This window comes from Podarcis raffonei, chromosome 6 (genome assembly GCF_027172205.1).
Source record: "Podarcis raffonei isolate rPodRaf1 chromosome 6, rPodRaf1.pri, whole genome shotgun sequence".
Lineage (NCBI taxonomy): Eukaryota > Metazoa > Chordata > Lepidosauria > Squamata > Lacertidae > Podarcis > Podarcis raffonei.
The window spans coordinates 34,919,975-34,939,181 of NC_070607.1; the positions used below are offsets into that span (position 1 = coordinate 34,919,975).

Consider the following 19,207-nt stretch of genomic DNA (forward strand, 5'->3'; position numbering starts at 1 on the left):
TTCCCACCACTCTCCTTTCGGGCAGTTACAGCTGAAATGCCTTTCGCTTTGATCTTGCTACAGAACGGAAAGCAGACTTCCTTTTTGGTGCTTGTCCGTCTCGGTATCCAATTTCTTTAATTTTAGTGCCCAATTATATCTTAGCAGTCAATCCTACTCACGGATAGATGTTCCTTTTAGTCCAAATTCACTGGAAGAAGTCAGCGCTCTCAGCTAATGGCGACGCGGCGTCGCTTCGCAGGCTGGGTGAAGACGACTCTCAGCACCGCTCCACACACCCTCCGCTGATCCGCAGCCTTTAAAAAGGCTATTTCACAGCGTCGGGGGGGCGCAAAGGTGCCCACCAAGTCTCCAGTTCACAGGCTACGCGCCTGTGATTTTTGGGGGTCCCCGCTCCGCCGTAGCTGACAGGACCCGAACCTACGAAGCAGATCTCTCCCGGAGCTCCGGGAGAAATCCGCCATTAAGCGCTGGCGCTAACCGGAAGCCCTTGAAGTGTTCTTCTAACAGTGACACCTGAACATCTTACGAGATTGATTCGTACTTTCTCAGCGTCACATTCTGGATGAACCTTGTAGGGTAATGGAATCTCGGTTTCGTATTGCCGATACCACTTTGCATTTGGGGGAAAAGCATCCTGGAAGAGTAATATTTATAGCTTTTTCTCTCTCGTCAAAGTGATCACCTGGAGGTGTATTTTTATTTTTTATTTTCCTGTATCTGCCCATAGCTTTCCCTATGGTGTCCATATACAAAGTCATTAAATAATACCGTTTCCTTTTCTGTGTTTACCCCCAAGGTTACCCCACTGCTGTACTTGTTATTAAGCAAACTGCTTTACTCTCCTGTTGGAAGGCTTGCAGGCACAGTAAATAGGGTTGCATTCGCACAGTGGGTATCATATTTTATGCTAGACATGGAAAGGCAGAAATTAAATGTATTCTCTGGGGCTTTCCCTGTGAATGCCAAGTATCTCTTGTGCTATGTTTCTCTGTTCAGAGTCTGTGATTCTGTTTCCTACTTAACCCAATTAAATCAAGCTTTCTAGCTACATCCGGAGAACCTGTGTACAAAGTGATGGCTAATCAAAGCCTGTGCAAGTATGCAAATCTGACCTGCTACCCAGAGGTGAGCAGCATTTTATTTTATTTTTGTAAAATGCTATGTGAATTCTAGCTCTTCTTGAATGTCCTGTACATATGAAGTCAGTTTGAAAAACAATGCAGGTTCTCCACTCCCTATGCTTTCTGATAATAGAACTGCACACATGAACATCATCACCATCATTATTACTTGTGTGTCTTTGTTTCTCAATTTGATCCTTTTACATGGTTTTGAATGTAATGTATTTTCTGCATTGCGACTTGCAGTTATTTTTATTGATCATGGATTAGTAATTCTTTATTGTAATTGGTAAGAGTGAATTTCTATTTAATTATTATTTGCTGAGGTTTTGAGAGTTAATTTTATTGTGTGCTATTATATTCAAAAAGATTATTGAATATTACTTTATTTGATGGAAGTCGTTCCATTTTAAAACTATGTTTTATTATGACTTTATGTATTGGGCCAGTTTATTTATAAGCTGTGTGTTCTTTATATTGTATATTTTGTATATTTTGTTGCTGTATAATAATACAGAAAAGTGGTATACAAATTAAAAGAGAGATGAAATGAAATGAAACCTATATGTCCCACTTATTATTAGTTCAGGAGTCATCAGTATCTTCTGTAGTGCCTGTGGAAGGTCTCGTTAAATATCCCCTCAAAATCTCAGAATAAAATGAAGACTGTTTGCTCCTCCTGCTCAGTTTGTGTTTGCATGGGCTTGGTCTCTCCATACAATATGCCCACATTTCATTGACTGTCAGGACTGGACAATGACTGTCTTTTTCCTATTTGAACTCAATAGTAGTGCAAAAAGCTTCCCCTCGGTGAGTTAGTGTAGTGGCGGCGGTGTGGGTGCCTTTCTCCTATCAGAGGGGGAGAGGGTACATCCACAACATTTTGTGGTTCTCTCTCTCTCTGCTCCTTTACTTGAGGCAACCATTTTGTTTTGTGTCAGTCCCACAGCAGCTGTTTTGTATTATGCCACGCCCCAGTGGCAGCCATTTGTGACTGGCGCCCACAGCACTTTCTCAAGATTCCAAATGGGACAAAAAATGTTGGCCCCTATGTAGTTATTTTATTGGCCCTTAGTTCCATTAGGAACCTTCTGTATTACCTGTGTCTAGCTGCTGCCACGGGCAAGATACTGGGTAACATGGACCATTGCTGCCAGTCTTTAGGACTATTCTCATGAAATTATTTGCCAGATGAGCTAACTACTGGTTCAGATTTATTAATGTGTTGATGATTTAGAATTGTACTGAAACATTTTTATATCCCCTTATTTGTGACCTTTCCCCCCTCCCCTTGTCCATAGACATTCAACACAACCAATGTAACCAAGCTGTGTCCAGGAGCCCAGTGTACTTTTGCTTTCTATGGTGGAGAAAGCCTGTACCACAGATACATCTTAATCTTTCAAATCAGCAACGTGTTTGTGTTCCTCTGGCTGGTGAACTTTGCAATTGCATTGGGTCAGTGTACTCTTGCTGGTGCCTTTGCCTCTTACTACTGGGCCTTTAGAAAACCTGCTGATATTCCAGCATGCCCACTCTTTTCTTCATTTGGACGAGCAATACGGTAAGTTAAAGAATCACTCGTCCGCATTCGTATCTGTTTCTGCTTTTAGAAACGTGCCCTATACCTTACAATGAAAAGTGGCTTTTAGAATCAAAACAATTACAGAATTTAATACACCGCTATACTTGCGCCTCCAGTCAGTGTACCAGAAGCAGTGCATGTGGTGGAATCAGACCACTAAGCTGCCTCCCAACATCACATCTTCTCTGTGGGGCAGGTTGAAGCCATGCTAGGTTACACTAGCAGAATTGCCAGATTGGTATTGGGGGGCCCTGACAGTGCAACCACCTGGGCATGCCCTACCTCCATCCAGGTAAGCAGAAGCAACGTCAGTGTAGAAAGGGCAGCTCTGTGACTCAGCCCCATCATAAGCCCTGCTTATCATATAAAGCCTCCTCTCAGTCATTAAGCCTTTCCCATTTGCTGCTTTACATAAGGTATTTAGAATCTTTGAATTGTACCCTCCCCTTAGCCCTAGAGTTAGGAGCAAGCTAGAAATCAAAAGCAAAAGAAAGGAATACTTTGTGTGTACATGATTTATTAATATAAGAGAATTATTTAATTGCAGTATAGGAAGCTGCATATATGGATATATTCATAGTTTGGAAGGGGGGGCAGTTGTGTCAGCTGCCTCACCTGTGTTGTTTATCATAAAACAGCACTGTGTCCAAAAACAGATCTCTTTCTGATTCGTACAATATATTTTTCTTACTAGATATCACACTGGTTCCCTAGCTTTTGGCTCTTTAATTCTTGCAATAGTCCAACTCATTAGAGTAATCCTGGAATACCTGGATCACAAACTCAAAGGTGAGTTTCATGACATTGCACATTCTCTATTCCCATTGAGAGTATGGTATATATTTGCTATGAAAAGCTGGTAATCATCTCTCGGGCTCATAGGCTAGTATGGTTCAGAAATGTGGGCCACAAGCCCCTGTTTCTCTTTTAATGATGGGAAATACTGTGTACATGCATTATGAATGCACCTGTGCAGTAACTGATGAGGTTTTCTTTTTTATAATAATCATTCATGGAGTGTTCAGGGTGTCTGTAGTTTATGCTGCTTCTCCTTTGGCACAACAAGAAATGAAATAATGGCCTGGTTCTCATATCACATTAATCTGAATTTTCAGTGTGCTTGTGCACATTGTTGAAAAGTTCTCGGCTCTCCTCCTGCTGCTATGTGTGAGGCTTCCATAGTCTGGCTCATCATGGTCCAGGGTTTTTTATTCTCCCCCACCCCCAAAAAAAACCCCACAATCAGTAAGCCCAAGAGCAAACCTTGGTCACCACTCACTGGGCAGAAACAAATGACAAACTCTACTTAGGACATCACAACAAGCTGTACTTTGGTAAGGCAGCAGGTGGAGAAGTGACAAAGGAGCAGAGTGAGAACCTTTTCAGAAGTGTGCACCAGCACACTGCATTCACAGTAAACCACGGTTTGCTTTTACAAAAAAGCAGGGATGGTGTGGAATGGGAAACCGTAGTACCATTATCAGTTCTGAACTATATGTCAACAACAACAGCTTAAATGTGCTGTGTGGCAAATCCAAAGGTTCAATTTTGTGCTGGCTTGCAGATGATAAACTGCTAAACTACAGCATGGTAGATTCCACATAGTGCTTTTTAAGGGATGGTACTCATCAATAAGAAGTACCATATCCTCTGGCCTTTTTGCTGTCCATGACAGTCATTGTGTGCTGATACCCACAACACTTTTATCAAGATACCAGTACTGGCACCCCCCCTTTTTTTTACCAAAATGCCTCACAAAACACTGTACATACTTGTTGCAAATCAGTGATAAAGCAATCAGCCAGAAAACCCACACAGATGTGCTGGTGCAAACCAAGTCAAATCAAGTATGGGCCATGTTTTCCATCTTCCTAGGTTTTCTTCTTTCTTAAGAAATGTTTCCTTTTCCCCCTCCTGCAGGTTCACAGAATGTCTTTGCTAAGTTCCTCCTTTGCTGCCTCAAATGCTGTTTCTGGTGCCTGGAAAAATTCCTCAAATTTATCAACAGAAATGCCTACATCATGGTATGTATTTTCTCTCTCTTCTTTGCCAGTATGCTGCTGTGTCATGTCTGAAGACCAGTTAGTGGTGTGGCAAACACAACCCCCTTGTGAGCCTTATTTTAAACTATAATATTTTGTGATATCCTCTTATCTAAAACAAAGTAAACAAAACCGTAGAAAGAAATAATGAAAACAATGGTCATGTTTGCACATAACACAACTCCTTAAACTGAGCTCTTCCTTTAATCAAGGGTTTAACATTAGGTCTAAACCAGTGCTCATGGTTTGTTTCACCCCAAACAAACCATGATCTATAGCCAAGGTTTGTAGTTGCCTTACCAATCATAGTCTCTTTGGAGGAAACAATGAATCCTGATTTGCATGTGCAACTAAGGCAGGCAATTCAGCCCTATGTAGAGTGCATTGCCATAGTTTGTTTGGATTTGTGATTAAGGATCTGAATGACAGGTGTGGGTACCAAGCTGTTTTGGGTTGCATTGCAAAGTTTCATTGGTGATTTATTTCTTCCAAACAATTGGAAGACACTTTTTTTTTTTAGACTTGTGTTTAAAGTCAGTTTTAATATTTTTGTCTTAAGCAGACTTATATGTCCAGCTCCATTGTCATATTCTGTACCGCCAACCATCTCCCTGTATTTTTGGCTCCTTTACAATAATGCAAATTGTCCATTTGTGTCTTAGCTTTAGAGAAAATATTTTAGTATTTCTTAGCAGGGGATTTTTGGGGCTCTAGTAGAAATAAAACTTGAAAAGCAAACAGAGCAGGGTGACGTGCAAGTGGATATTTTTGTCCACAGACAGGAAATAACATGGTGCTGGACATCTTTCTTTCCTTGTATCTTGCCATTCTCATAGGTCTGGCCCCCAGCGTGAACCCTTTTCATAATGGGGCTTTCCCGCAAATAAGTTAACAGCTGTTAATATTTTGCAGATTGCGATATATGGTAAAAACTTCTGCACATCAGCCAGGGAAGCTTTCTTCCTGCTCATGAGAAACGTGGTGAGGTAAGGGACCGTGCATTCCATAACCTGTGGACTCATCATTTAAAACATTATAAATGTGTTATTAAAATGGGACACCAGAGGGTGCTGCAGAGCAGCAAGCCTCCCACAGTGGGAAATTCCTGTTAAGCTTTATAGAATGTTTTAATTTGAATGGTTTAGAACATCAGTGTAGATCCAGCCTGTGTGACACCTGCCACTCCATGGCACTTCAAAAACATACTCTACTGATCTATTAAATATTCAAACCATTGCCAATGTTGAAGGCCTAGGCTGCAGAAGCAACAGAATGATCTGATGTATTGCACCATACCACTGCAGAAGGGGAGGGGCGAGGAGAAAACCCTTTTGAATGCTTCCCTACATTAAAAACAACAACAACAACAAAAACAACAAATGAAGAAAAGCTAACGTTAAGAACGGTTTTAGTTTTGCATGATTCTGTACTAGATCTCAAGTTGCAATGAGGTGTTTTTTTTTAAAAAAAATAATGTTGGGATTTTTACATAAGGGGGGGGCATTAAAAAATGTCACCCCCCTCCCCCAACACTTACTTTCTGAACTGGTATAGTACATTCTGTTACTTCATTCTGTTGCTTAGTTAAATAATTAGTTCAGCAGCTTTTAAGATACTAATCAGAAAGCGAAAGAGCATCCACCTTTTCCCCAGTATCTCAGAATATAAATCTTTTCTGCCCTTAGATTAATTAGCGTGTTTGAACTCTTATCTTTAAAACTAGACTCTTCAGCACAGTGAACTATTACATTACATGGTTGCTTTAGAATTAAACTTTTCAAATTAGTTTTCACACCAAAGCTTCTCAACGATTTTAATGTTGGCTGAAAGTAGCCCTGTTTTAACTTTTGGAGATAAACCTTTTGCAATCCTGTTCATTATCTCTGTTGCATAGAGTTGCAGTGCTGGATAAAGTGACAGACTTTTTACTATTCCTGGGAAAAATTCTTGTTGCTGGAGGTGTGGGTAAGTCAACAGACTCTTTCAGTTTAATATTTTCAGCTTGGTTGAGTTAAAGGAATAGCTTGATAAGGAGTTGACTGAGGCTGGATCTAGACATATCAAAGAAGTGTTTTAGTTTACAGCGTTGTAAATTTAAACAGGGAAAACAGGTAGAGAAATGAGGCTCTACATCGCCATCTGGTGGCACAATGTTATATTGCACATACAACACATATAAATAGCTTTTTCTTTACCAGTGTAGCTGAGTACTGAGACCTCCCTGATTTGGGCACTACTAATTCAAATGTTGTAGCCTTTTTAAAACCTGAGCTTCATTCATGTAAATCTTTGTGGGGAAATCTTTGTGCGGAAGTTTGATTTTTCACTTTCTTGTTGATTTTGAACTCTTATTCGCTGGTACTCAACTTCATCTATAATGTGCTGTTTGCTGTTATTGCACATTATTTTAAAGCTGTAAAAGTAAATGAGATTTGTCTGGAAACACAAACCATGAAATAGTGAAATTGATTAATGTTTTCCTTCTGCTTAAGGACAAATCCCTTGGGCTAATTAATTTACATGTCTTTCGCTTCCTACTTAGCACAGATGTTATTGGGAATTAATATCTCAATTTGTCATATAAAATGTTGAATCAGATATATGGAAATACACCGTAGTTGAATGGCTCTCCAAGACTAAAAGTAGTTGAGTTTTTTTAAAAAAAAAATATCAAATTTGTGTTTCTTTTCTCTCTTTTTAAAATTGTACTTTTCATTGCACTGTCTTCTTCTTTACTTATAAAAGCCAGTTTGATTCGTAACATGATATTATTGATTAAAATGTTCTGGTTGTGTGAATCACAGATAATTAATCTGAATACAGTTTTGTCCCAGTACAAATACTGGAAATAATTCAAGTCAGAGTCAGCTGCTTGAAAAATCTTATCTTTCCCCCTCTTACAGGTGTCCTAGCTTTCTTCTTCTTCACACACAGGATACCAATATTCACACAAGAAGCACCGTCACTGAATTACTATTGGGTCCCACTCTTGGTAAGAACATTACTAAAGTTCTTAGAAACCAGGTGATCTAGGCCTGGCACCTGGCACCCACCATGGCATGGCAAATGTTGGGATCCATGGGTCTTGAACTCCCTCATTTCCCTTCCCCCTTCCTCTAACAGTGACATCCTTTGCATTTTGTCTGTTGTTGGGCTTTTTCTATTCATCTTAGGGCTTCGCACCGTTAAGAAGCAGCAAAGGGCAGAATAGATAAGTCCAGAACAAATACACAGTTATATTAGTGCTTCCTGGAAGATACAAGTGGCACAGTCCATGCTCACCAGATACATGGCAGAGAAGAGGAGAGGAGAGGTCAGGGATCAACATCATAGAACAAGAGAGTTCAAGGTTGGGATGGGGGGTCATCAAGCACCAAAGGAGCTTGCATTAGTGAGATACCGAGTCCCATTGCTTGGGATGGTTTATTTTATATCGCATCTAATTGTCTACTTAGGCAGGAAAGACTTGAAATCCAATGAGTTTGCAAGAGCGCTGCAGATCCACAATTAAAGCCATGGTCAGGCATTCTCCTGAACATGTGGGAATAGGGCAGTAGGACCTCAAGGCAAACCCTGCCCTCAGTATTCCTGGAAGTTCTGGTACTTCTTGCTGGTTTTTAAATGCATGTTAATTGAAGAAACTCTTCCCCAAACTGGGAACCCTGATAAGTCTGGGTTCCTGCTTGCAGGGAGATTTATAAAAGCACATTAAAACTCCCTTCAGGCCTTTGCATTAATCACAGGAAGATCTGAAAAGCAGCTTGCAAGCCATGGACATTGCAGGCATTGCCTTCACCCATGGTTTAAACCTTTGTCTGTTCAGAAAATTGCCTGAACATAGCTCTTGTCTTCTCACGGTTTAAAGTAAGGAATGCTTGTTTTTTCTGTTTATTCAGACAATTGCAATCATCTCTAAGCAATATACAGAAATTCAATACATTTTTTTAAAAAAAAAATATCCCCAAATTATAAAACCAGATATCAGAATGCCTGCTGGAGTTTTATTTGTTCGTTTATTTAAGTCTTCAGTAGATGTCTGACCTAAACTGGAAGGGAGTTTGATAAAATTGGGCCCCTCAGGCTCCTGTGAATACAAGCAGCGCAAAGACCTCACTGATCAAGGCAAGGACTTAAGGGATCAGGAGGTACCTGACATATCCTGCAGCCTAACTTCTTAAGGGGCATGTAAATTAATATAATGAGCACTCACACTTTACATTGTGAGTGCCCTTTGCGGGATTGTGCGTGGTGCTATAGTTCCCAGGGAGCTTACTGGCAAACAGGGGCTGGCTTGCCTCTCAGTGTTCATTTTTGGAGGTTCACACCCAGCCTCAGTAATCAAGTTTCTGGCTGGGAGGTGGAGCCAACCCCATTTATAAATAGGGGTTGGAGCCGACAATAGCCAGGCAGTCAGCTCTGGAGATTCACCCTCCCTACTCTCCCTCTGTTTAAGGTTTCTTGTTTGCAGGTTAACTTTTTCTTCCTGTTTAGCAGCCGCTGCTACGGTCTTTGACTGATTGCTGTTGAAGGACCAGGAAGAAATTTTCCTGCATTGGCAGGTTTTGTCTTCCTCGTAGCAATTCGTCACAACTTTGGCGGTTATGGCCTTGGGTGGAATCCTTTAGTCTTTTCTTCCCTATTTGGTGGGGGGGGGGGTGAAGTGGCGACTCACCCCCCTGTGGTGGCAATTCCCGCATCCCCTCTTAAAGGGGTTATATATATGGGTGTCACTGGCCATACACTGAAAGGTTGTCAGTGAACTACTCTGCATGCAGGGATATGAGCTGGGCTGCCTGCTACGCTTACATCTCACAGAGCACCCCATATCCCATTTTCCCTGATGAGCCCCAGTTTCCCCCGGCTGGGGGGCTGGGAGGGATACATGCCCAAGGCCTAAGCCAAGGTCTTCCTACATTCGGAAGTTTAATAAAGTTGTGGCCTAATTTTAATTCCATGTAACGTTGTCAGAGTCTTTCTTCCTTCCTTATGATCCCTGGGAGCTGGGGCTGTTGCCGCCTGGTCACGCAATATTATTTAATTCCCATATGATAATGTATAATCAACATGTTTCTTCCTCCTTTTTTCAGACGGTCATTATAGGCTCTTACCTTGTTGCACATGGTTTCTTCAGTGTCTATGCAATGTGTGTTGACACACTTTTCCTCTGCTTTTGTAAGTAATTGGCTCTTTGTTGTTTACTTTCCTCTTTTTGATAACGCTAAGATAAAGAATATGTAGTAGGAAGCCATTGCTGTTTCTCTCATTGTGCTGTTTGATCCATTGCAATCTTCACTACACAAGAGATTATGAATTACAGATGTGGCTTCATTAGTTCAGTCGGCAAAATGTGACTATTCACTAGACCAGCTAGTCTTCAGAGACTGTTTCATAATAAGTACTAACATGTTGCTTCTGGGTGCTCTGTAGTTTCATCATGTCCAGTGTGTTTCACTTAGATGAATGCTGTGTCACCCTGCTTATAACAGCCTTGCAATTTTTGTAGGCACAAGAATGCTGTATTAATTTAAAATAATGTAAAACTGTATTCCCCCTACAGGGGCTGAAGGTTTAATATACATTGACATGACAAACATATATCAGCCCTTATTCACACATTAATCGGAGCAAGGTATTACCCACATAACATATTTTCAGTATCAAGACTCTTCTAATGCTATGATAGATAGATAGATGATAGATAGATAGATAGATAGATAGATAGATAGATAGATATGTACCTTGGAACATAGTGCTTATCATTACCACTATAATCAGCCCATAAACACCTCGAATTCACAATATTATTTGAATAAGCGAAAACTTGCCTTCTATCCAGTTATCGTTTTATTTTCTATGCACTCCTGATTTTCTGTTCCTCTGTGATATTGATCTCCAATATAGAGATCTCCCCCCCCCCCGCTCCGCTTTCTGACCACCTTCTGAGCAAAGGACCCAGCTATCTTGAGGCTGCGATCTATAACTGGAAGCTGATTGCCACCGCCATTTTGCATGCACATTGGCTTTTTCTGCCATTTCAGTGTGTTCGAGTATTCTTGAGAAAGTTCTAGCACTTGTCTAAACTGTGATTCGCTGTCCCTCGAAAATCTCTTCCAAAAATTGGTTGGAGCAGGAGATGGTGATCTACAATCTTGGTGTGCATTCACAAAAATTAATTTATTATGTTGGAATGCACAGAAAAAAGTCAACTTGAGTTGTTGACTTCCAACAACTAATTTGTTATGAATGGTTGGGTGGGTGGGGTGTTGTTCATCCTCAAAAACAAGTTTGTTGCCATTATTCAAATTTAAAAATAAGGCTTTGACAAGTGAGCTTGGAGAGGATAACTCTCCACCCAATGTATCCCACGTAGTGAAATAAAGGATCAGATTCTGAAGTTGTCAGCTGAATTTGTGAAACTTTATGGTGAATTAAATTTCTCGAAGAACACATGCATAGGCATCCCAGTTGTTGAGTGAAACCTCTATGATTGCATAGCACTATCATATATTTTTTATGACTTGGCAGTTTATAAACATTCTTACAATACAATTTAACATCAATGCATCTGAAAACTGCACTTTTTAAACTCAAAATGGTGTTCTTCCAAGTTAAATCAGTTTATTCTTGGACTCCCCCCCTTCCCCCCCCCACCTAAGACCACAAAAATGCAATTGTGGGATGAAATTCGGACCCTTGGATTAGTGCAATCCTTTTCCAAATGTGCTTTCTGAGAACAGGCCAATAGGAAGCTTTTCTGTGCAAGCCCTACCAAAATGAATGATGTGGGTGTCATAATGTGTAAAGGAATGCAGTGATGACCATGGGGCCTGTGAAAGAGGCTTTAATGCAGCCTTTGCCAACCTGGTGCTCTTCAGGTGTTTTGGACTACAACTCCCATCAGCCTCTACTAACACTGCAGGCACAAGCTTGGCGAAAGCTGCCCTTATAATATATATGTGTGTCCTCTATTTTGCTGAGCAACTCGCCAAAGATATCAGCAGAGTCTGACCTCTTGTGGCAAAAATAAAACGCAGAATAAGAAAGAGCCAGAAATAATAATACAGATTTTTCACACGGGATGCAATGTTCTTAGGTACAAAGTACTGTTATTACAAGGTGGTCAAGTCCCCAAAGTATGAGATTCACAAGAAATCAGGGCCTTCAGCTTTACTACCAAGCACAGAATAATCACTTTTAATATGTTGCATGTGCAGAAGTGTTAAACGCAATGTTGCTCAACATTGGTTGTGGTCTACCTTCTGTTTATATTAAAAGGTGGGTATTAGCATTTTCGTGGCACCCTGCGACAACACCAGCAACACTAAAATTCAGTTCTCTTGTAACAAGTTTTCTAATGTTGTTTCTTTTCCTCCCTCTGAATCTCTGTCTCTTTCTCTCTCATTTTCATTTGTGTTTGACTGCATGGCTGCTTGCTGCTTTGGCTCCTTTTGATCACTTCACATTCAGGCGAAGACTTGGAAAGGAATGATGGATCTACAGCAAAACCCTACTACATGTCAGCTAGTCTACACCGAATTTTGGGGAAGAAGGAACTGAGTCCTAAGAAGTTAATGGGATAATGTTGTTTTTTTGGTTTTTTTAATGTGAAAATGGCAACAGTGTCCGTTTTAAGATAAAATAAGCAGGATCCATATTATTTAGGCTAAAGAATTTTTTTTTAAGTATAAATGATGCTTGTGGTTAATGAATGATTTGTGTTTGCTTTGTACTATCTAAAAATGAGCAAATGGGCAACATTTAAAACCATTATTTAACAGCTGTGAAACAAGGCCACATCATAGTTTTTATAGAGTGCCTATGGAAAAGTGTAAATGTGAAGCTTTTTTAATATTTAGCTCTTAGTGTTTAATAACTTTTCTAACTCAAGATTTTGCTGTTTGAAATGACAGCCATTTTGATAAAATTTTTATAGGTGTATATTTGTAAAGGATATTCAGGCAATTTTTGAAAGCACTACAGTGATTCCTAATTAGCCATAAACAGATCAAGACTAGTAACCAGCAGGTGGTCCTAAATTTGTAATTGTGGTGCTATGGCTGTATTTTTACTGTACATGCTAGTTGACAGCAACTTAAACTGTGATTAAATTGTATTGATGGTTCCCTATGACGAAGAGCAAATTGCTATGTCAGTCTCCCCCACTACAGATGTCACATGCAAGGAGGGCGGGGAGAGAGATAGATTAGCATCATACTGAGTCATCTCCAAGAATGCAATGAAAAGATTGTTTGAATTGCCTAGAATGAGAGTCATATTATTAAGGATAAACTGTTTTAAAAGGGTCTTGTGCCAGAGATAACATTTTAGGGATAAAATCTAGGCCAAGCAATAGCCTTTTCCATCTGATGCAATATTAAATCTGTGGTGTAATTTTTAAAAAAAAATAATTAGTGGCACTGCTTAAGTGTGCCATGGTTTCGTCCTGTGTTGTGTAAAGATTTAGCTCTATTTAGCTCTATTGGAAATACAGTAGGCCCACAGCTTACATGAGGGTTGTGTTATACATAGTCAAAACCCATTAAGTTCAATGATGGGTGGGATTGCCAAAGTATTTTTGCCATGGAACTCAACCCGCTCTTCCCCTTTTAGGTTTTTTAAAAACTTCTTTTTACCGTTCACGTAAAGCTGAATGCACACAAGTTAAATGTGCGTAAGTTGCATCCTTACCCTAATCAGAGAATGAAATCCAACTTGGTAATGTGTTTTCCCCTGTGGAGAAAGCCCTCCTGGACTAGCTAAAAGCCCCAATTGAAGGTTTTGGGTTTTGTGGGTTTTTTTTGCTTTGCAGCCATCTCGACTGCTGCTAAGTGGACAGATAAATAGAATGAGATAAGTGTGGCTTAAGTTGCTTTGAGCCCCTCTATTTATATGAACATCCAATTATTTTTCATATGAGGGAAGAAATATGTATCATGCTAATGAGCATCCTGGCCAATCACTGATTAAAGCAAGAACTACATCTGAGTGTCGTTTGAGAAAACACCAGTGATTGAACATCAGCTCAGTATTCCACATAATAAAGTACAGTTTTGTAATATTGAAAGTGCAGAAACATTGTAGCTCCCATCAACTGTGGAAGGCAAGTGACCATATTGCTCCATAGACACCAGTGGGAAAGTACTAATTGTGCAAAGATGAGAAACAGATATTAGGTCAAATCTGTGTTGTTATATGTGCTTATTGGTGTAAACTGAGTGAAGAAACTAAACCTCAGAAAATTGAGAGGCTTCATCATGTTTATAGCCTTTCGTTAAGGACTTACTTTAAGGTAACTTCCTTTATTCACCCCTAAACTATATAATAATTGCAGGATTCGGCTGAATTACAATCATGTAATTTCTGCTTTTTCTGCTTCTTTTGTTCCAGGGTCATGAGAGGCTTCTGAAATTAGTGTAGCATGTTGTGTTGGTTTTTTAAAAAATACAATATTATTTTGTGCTCTCTAACCCCCTTCAACATAATAGCCCTCCATCATTAAGGCAGGAATGACTGGCTATATTTATGGAGAGCATTCAATGAAAATTCATGCACACAATGACTAGTTATTTGTGGAACAGTGGCCTGTTTCTTCTGCAAGTAATTGAGCATGTCTTGAGCTGACAATCTTAAAACTGGAGTTTTCCCAAATTCACTCAGGTGAACAGTTTGAACTCCACATAGCCATTTCATTTCAGTGACAGACAGGTGTCAACCACCACTCCTTGGCTTATTACAGTGAATCTTGTTACTAAAAGACAAACCCGTCAATGTTTAATATGGCCTGAAGACATTTATTTAACCCCCCTGTAATTTTACCTGCAAGCAAAGACTTGTTTCAAGGTGAATATATTTTGGATTAGGATGCTTAAATCCTAGATGACTAGACAACTGGAATACATTCGATTAATTTACTATGCACTCAGTTATGTGCACACTTTCCAAGGCATGTGATCTATTTTCATTCCAGACGAATGTAGGCATGGGGTTAGATCCAGGGGGAAGTCAGATAAAGGGTGATGGTAGTAGAAACTGGCTTTCCCGCCCACTCCTCAACCAAGGAACTCCACCCATCCTCCTAAAAGCCTCTCAAGTGTCAGTGGACCCTGCTGAATGGTGTGGGCTATAAGGAGAAACAGGGACTCCTTGAAAGCCATTTCACAAGCAAAGCGTCCACCTGTGGGAGGTGCCTCAACTTGATTTTCAGAGATCTCCTCCATGCTGCAGCCCACCCCATTCACCAGGGTCTTCCTTTAGGAATGATGGAGGAGGAGGAGCCAGAAAGGTCAGCTTCTGCCAGACCCCGTTCTGCAGGCTGGTCCAACTAATAATATGTACTGTAGTTCCTAAGTCTCAGATGCAATAGGAAGCGGGAAACAGGTATATTCTTGAATTATTGATCATTTGCATACTATCAATGTCATCCATTACTGGATGACCAAAATATAATGTCCCAAATACTGCTATAAGTTAATAAGCAATTGGTTATTGATAGCAACTGGAGGTCCTGGAAGCAAATGTGTGTTGCCATCAAAAGATGTTGTATCGAGACACTTGGGAAGCCCTGAGATCAGCATCTCTGTGCAAATTGGGGATGAGCATGAATCTGCATTGGCAGAAGGCTGCTTATGCAAAAAACATCAATTGTGCTAAATCAGGCCAATAGTGTACTTACTCTGGTCTTACTGCTTTTGAAATTAATACACTAATTCCAATTGATCTCAATCAATTAGGCAAGACACTAGCCTGATTTTCAGGTTTGACATACCAGGATATATTTCAGTGTCAGTATGCCTAAAGTTGTGTCCAAGATCTTAAGATGCAACCCAAGTTACAGCTTTAATCTGGAAGCTTTGTAAACTGCACCCCCACATATGTTTAGGATATGTGTCCGAAGTGTCAAATGTTTTTGAGGGGAACATCCTAGAGCCATTTTATCAATTAAGCAACTAAGAAAACTGTGAAAATGCAAAGCAATAGCACTGAAATTTGGCATTCATGCATTCATCTGAAATATCTGCTAAATTGTTGCAAAGAGAAAACTTGGTATACAAAATTCCTGAATATCTTTCTCGGAAATGAATGTGCAAACTAGGGAATAATTTATTTTTTGAAAGATAAATACTTTTGAACTTGATTGATGTGTTTCTTAATCCTTGGGCCAAATCCTGCTGTTTATTATAATGTCAGTTTTATGCATAACGTGCTTTAACATAAAAGCTAAAGCTTGATTAAAATGCACTTCCTCGCTTTTGAGTATTGGGCAAATCATTTCGAGGTGAGATGATTAAATTTTTAAAAAGGCTTTGATCCTGCACCCATTCATGTCAAAGGAAGGCAAATGTCTCATTGACTGAACTGGTGCAGCATCTGGCCGACGCAATGAAAAAGGGCTGATTACGTTATTGCACCAGCGTTTACAGTATAGTAAACGCCAAACCATCCAGTATAGAAAATACACTGAGGATTTTGCTGTTGTGCACGAAAAAGGTCAGCAGGTGGCAGAATTGCTTTTGTATTACATTGGTTTGATTGTTTGCTCTTTGACATTCTTCCTCCTAGTGGAAGATTTAGAAAGTCATGATGGCTCTGCTGAAAGACCTTATTACATGAGTAAATCTCTGCTGAAGATTCTGAACAAGCAGAACATGCAAACCAAGAGACAATAGGAAATGCCCAGTGTCCTAAACCACGCAATCATGTTTCGTTTGATGCATTGTTTCTTCGATACGGTATTGATTGTCAGCTATCATTTGCGCATGTTTTATACCAAAGCTATTGTAGATGTGAAGCCATCAAAAGTTTGTAACGGCATTGTGTGTGTGTGTGTGGTTTGTTTGTTTGTTTGTTTGTTTTTAAATCCAACAACAAAAACCATGGGAGCATTTTTTTATACTGAGATTTTTAAAATTATTTTTATTCTCTCCCCCCCTGCCCCCATTTTGCCTTTAATTCTTGTGGCTTGGGTATTTGAAATGAAAGATTGTTAAAATGTCTGGCTGCTTTTTCTGTTTTGTTTTTTTAAAAAAGAAAATATGTGAAAATATGTTTTACTGTTGCGGATTTTGCTCTGAGCGAGTGAAGAGATTTCTTAAAAAGTGAAAAGGTCCTTTTCCATTTAGGTGGTCATGGAATACATTGATGTCTCTTGATTGCATTTAGAGCCTTGCCAGTCTCCTAGCCTGTACAGCTGTGTGCTCTATGACAAAGTGCCTTACTGGCTAATAATATTAACTAGCTTATGTTTTGAAGTTTACAAGCGCCAATTGAAACACAGAGCTACTAACTGCTTGATGAAATAAACAAAACTGTCTTTCAGCTTACTTGAAATGTATTGATACGAATCTGTTCCTTTGCCCCTGTGTGAAATATTTGCAGTATCTACATTTTCCTACTATCATCTCCCAAAAAAAAACAAAACAGCAGAGAGTGGTATTTTTTAGAGAATTGCTTAGGGACATTTGGGTTTCTAATGCTTAGCTTTATCTGTGTCGAATGTATGCTGCAAGAAACCTTTAAGCAAGGCCTAGCTTACAGAACTCTCTTTTTAGAGGAACTATCCATGTATATGTTTGGTGCATGGGACCCTGGTGCACTGGTTCCATGCATCCATTCCTCATTCTCAGCCTGTGCTAACCTTCAGCTTCGACAGGTGATGTGGTCCCCATGTAGGAAACATATGCAAAATTTTGAACTATGTGATACCCCCTCCCCCAGAACTTCCCACTCTCCCAGTTTAAAGATGTTTGAGAATAGGGTTGCCAACTGTCCTTTGTACCTGTGCCTTTTTAACAGCAGCCTGGCTGTGGCTTGTTGGAATGATCAGATGATAATTTCTCTCTCTCCATACTGTTAAATGCTTCAGCTGTTAATTCCTGCATATTGAGCTGCTGTTAAAAACACAACTCCAGAGATTACCTGAAAAGCTGCCAAACTGATGCAGAGCAACCCTGAGTACCTGATGTAGGTTTACATATTCCTGGAGTTAATGGGGAATTATTATTATTTTTCTTCTTGCTGGCCTTGTGTTTGCAGAATATTTCTTTTCTGATTCTAGTGGTGGTGAAATAACCACTCTGCAGTTTCTACAATTAACATTATGCTGTCAGTGGTGTAAGTCCTGACAGAGCTGCTTCTTAAGCAGATGTGGTATGTATGTCCCTTTGGGCATGGAAATGCCTTTCCCCCCCTCACAATAATAGCTATAGTTAATAACAACTGTAGTATATAAGCCCTCCTAACAGGAGAAAACTGTGGCATGCCAACCATAGCTATGGTGCAAAAAGTGCTTGTGTATCTTAGGCCCAAGGGGAGAGAGTAGACAACTTAGGGTGTAAATATTGAAATTCTTTGTCCAAATTAGTCACTTCTGTAACACCCTTAACACTAAAGGAGGGGAGAAAGCTTTCAGGACTGCAGCTTCACAACACCCCAGTCTTAAATGCATTTGCTTGTCTGTAAGTTCCATTGATTTCAAGTAAGTGTGTCTACAATTGGAGAGTTTAAATACTGGACCAGATATAAAATTGGCTTTATCAAAGTAAGAGAAATGGGACCAGGGTTTAATTTTTAGAGCTTTTCTTACAGGGACTCGCACCTTCATAGAAGGTGGTTAGCTAGTCAGGGCTGTACCACACACCTGTGTCAATTCTTTAAAGAACTACACCCCTACTATTTAAATGAGAAGAAATGGGAATGAAAAGATGCATACTACACTTGTGTAAAGTGTTTATTGCTTTGTTGACTAGTGTGAAATGGATGCTTTGTTTTTAGACTCTTGCTAAGATGTTATTTTATAAAACGACTCTTAATTTTATAACTTTTGATACTGAATTATTGCTTCCCTTGTAAAATGTTGGTAATTTGCACTTCACAGTATTAAAACTTAAGAACATAATGGCTTCTTCAGTTTTTGAAATGTATGGCTAATGGTACTAATATTGATCATTCATGCAGTCTGTTTGTTTGTAAAAAAAAAGGGCCTATCAGCATCAGAAATATGTATTCATAAATTGCATGGTGGCCAATGAAAGACCTTGTTGTCAGTTTCCCCTGTGATCACATTTCTACTTTAAATGTGATTTTAGAGACTGTCTGTTCTTCTCCCTTTTTTGTTTTTTGTGCCCGAACCAAATTAACATGAGCACACGGCCACCTGAGCTCTAAAATCTTTTTGCTTCTGCTGTGCAGAAATATTAGGGACATATTGTTGAAAATATCTTTTCAGAACTAAAATGTTTAATATTTAACACAATTTGTTGTTCCTTATTGTTTTACAGCTCTTGAGGTTCTAATAAAGATTTAGATAAAGAAAAAGCACCTTTCTGTTTTTGTTCCTTCTTAGGTGGCGAAGAGTCATAGCTTAGTAGTAGAGTAGGCAAAAGTAGTAGATTGCCAGGTTCAATCCCTGACATCTTTAGGGAGAGAACCCTGACTCAAAAGTGTAGAAAGCCGCTGCC

The 19,207-nt window shown here is 39.6% G+C and overlaps 1 protein-coding gene across 7 annotated transcripts in view; it reads left to right on the plus strand.

The window, feature by feature from the left end:
- The window catches only part of SLC44A5 (solute carrier family 44 member 5), a 152,485-nt gene extending 135,414 nt beyond the window's left edge, over positions 1-17,071 (plus strand). For 6 of the 7 annotated variants that reach the window (XM_053392029.1, XM_053392032.1, XM_053392034.1 and 3 more), the window contains 9 exons: positions 1,041-1,128; positions 2,426-2,688; positions 3,404-3,498; positions 4,630-4,733; positions 5,664-5,737; positions 6,646-6,716; positions 7,655-7,743; positions 9,839-9,923; positions 12,219-12,878. In XM_053392029.1, the coding sequence (XP_053248004.1) occupies positions 1,041-1,128; positions 2,426-2,688; positions 3,404-3,498; positions 4,630-4,733; positions 5,664-5,737; positions 6,646-6,716; positions 7,655-7,743; positions 9,839-9,923; positions 12,219-12,331 (982 nt within the window). In that variant the 3' untranslated portion in view covers positions 12,332-12,878. Of the gene's footprint in view, positions 1-1,040; positions 1,129-2,425; positions 2,689-3,403; positions 3,499-4,629; positions 4,734-5,663; positions 5,738-6,645; positions 6,717-7,654; positions 7,744-9,838; positions 9,924-12,218; positions 12,879-16,310 lie in introns of those variants that run through there. The other variant, XM_053392036.1, reaches the window with a different exon arrangement.
- Positions 17,072-19,207: the final 2,136 nt, after the last annotated feature.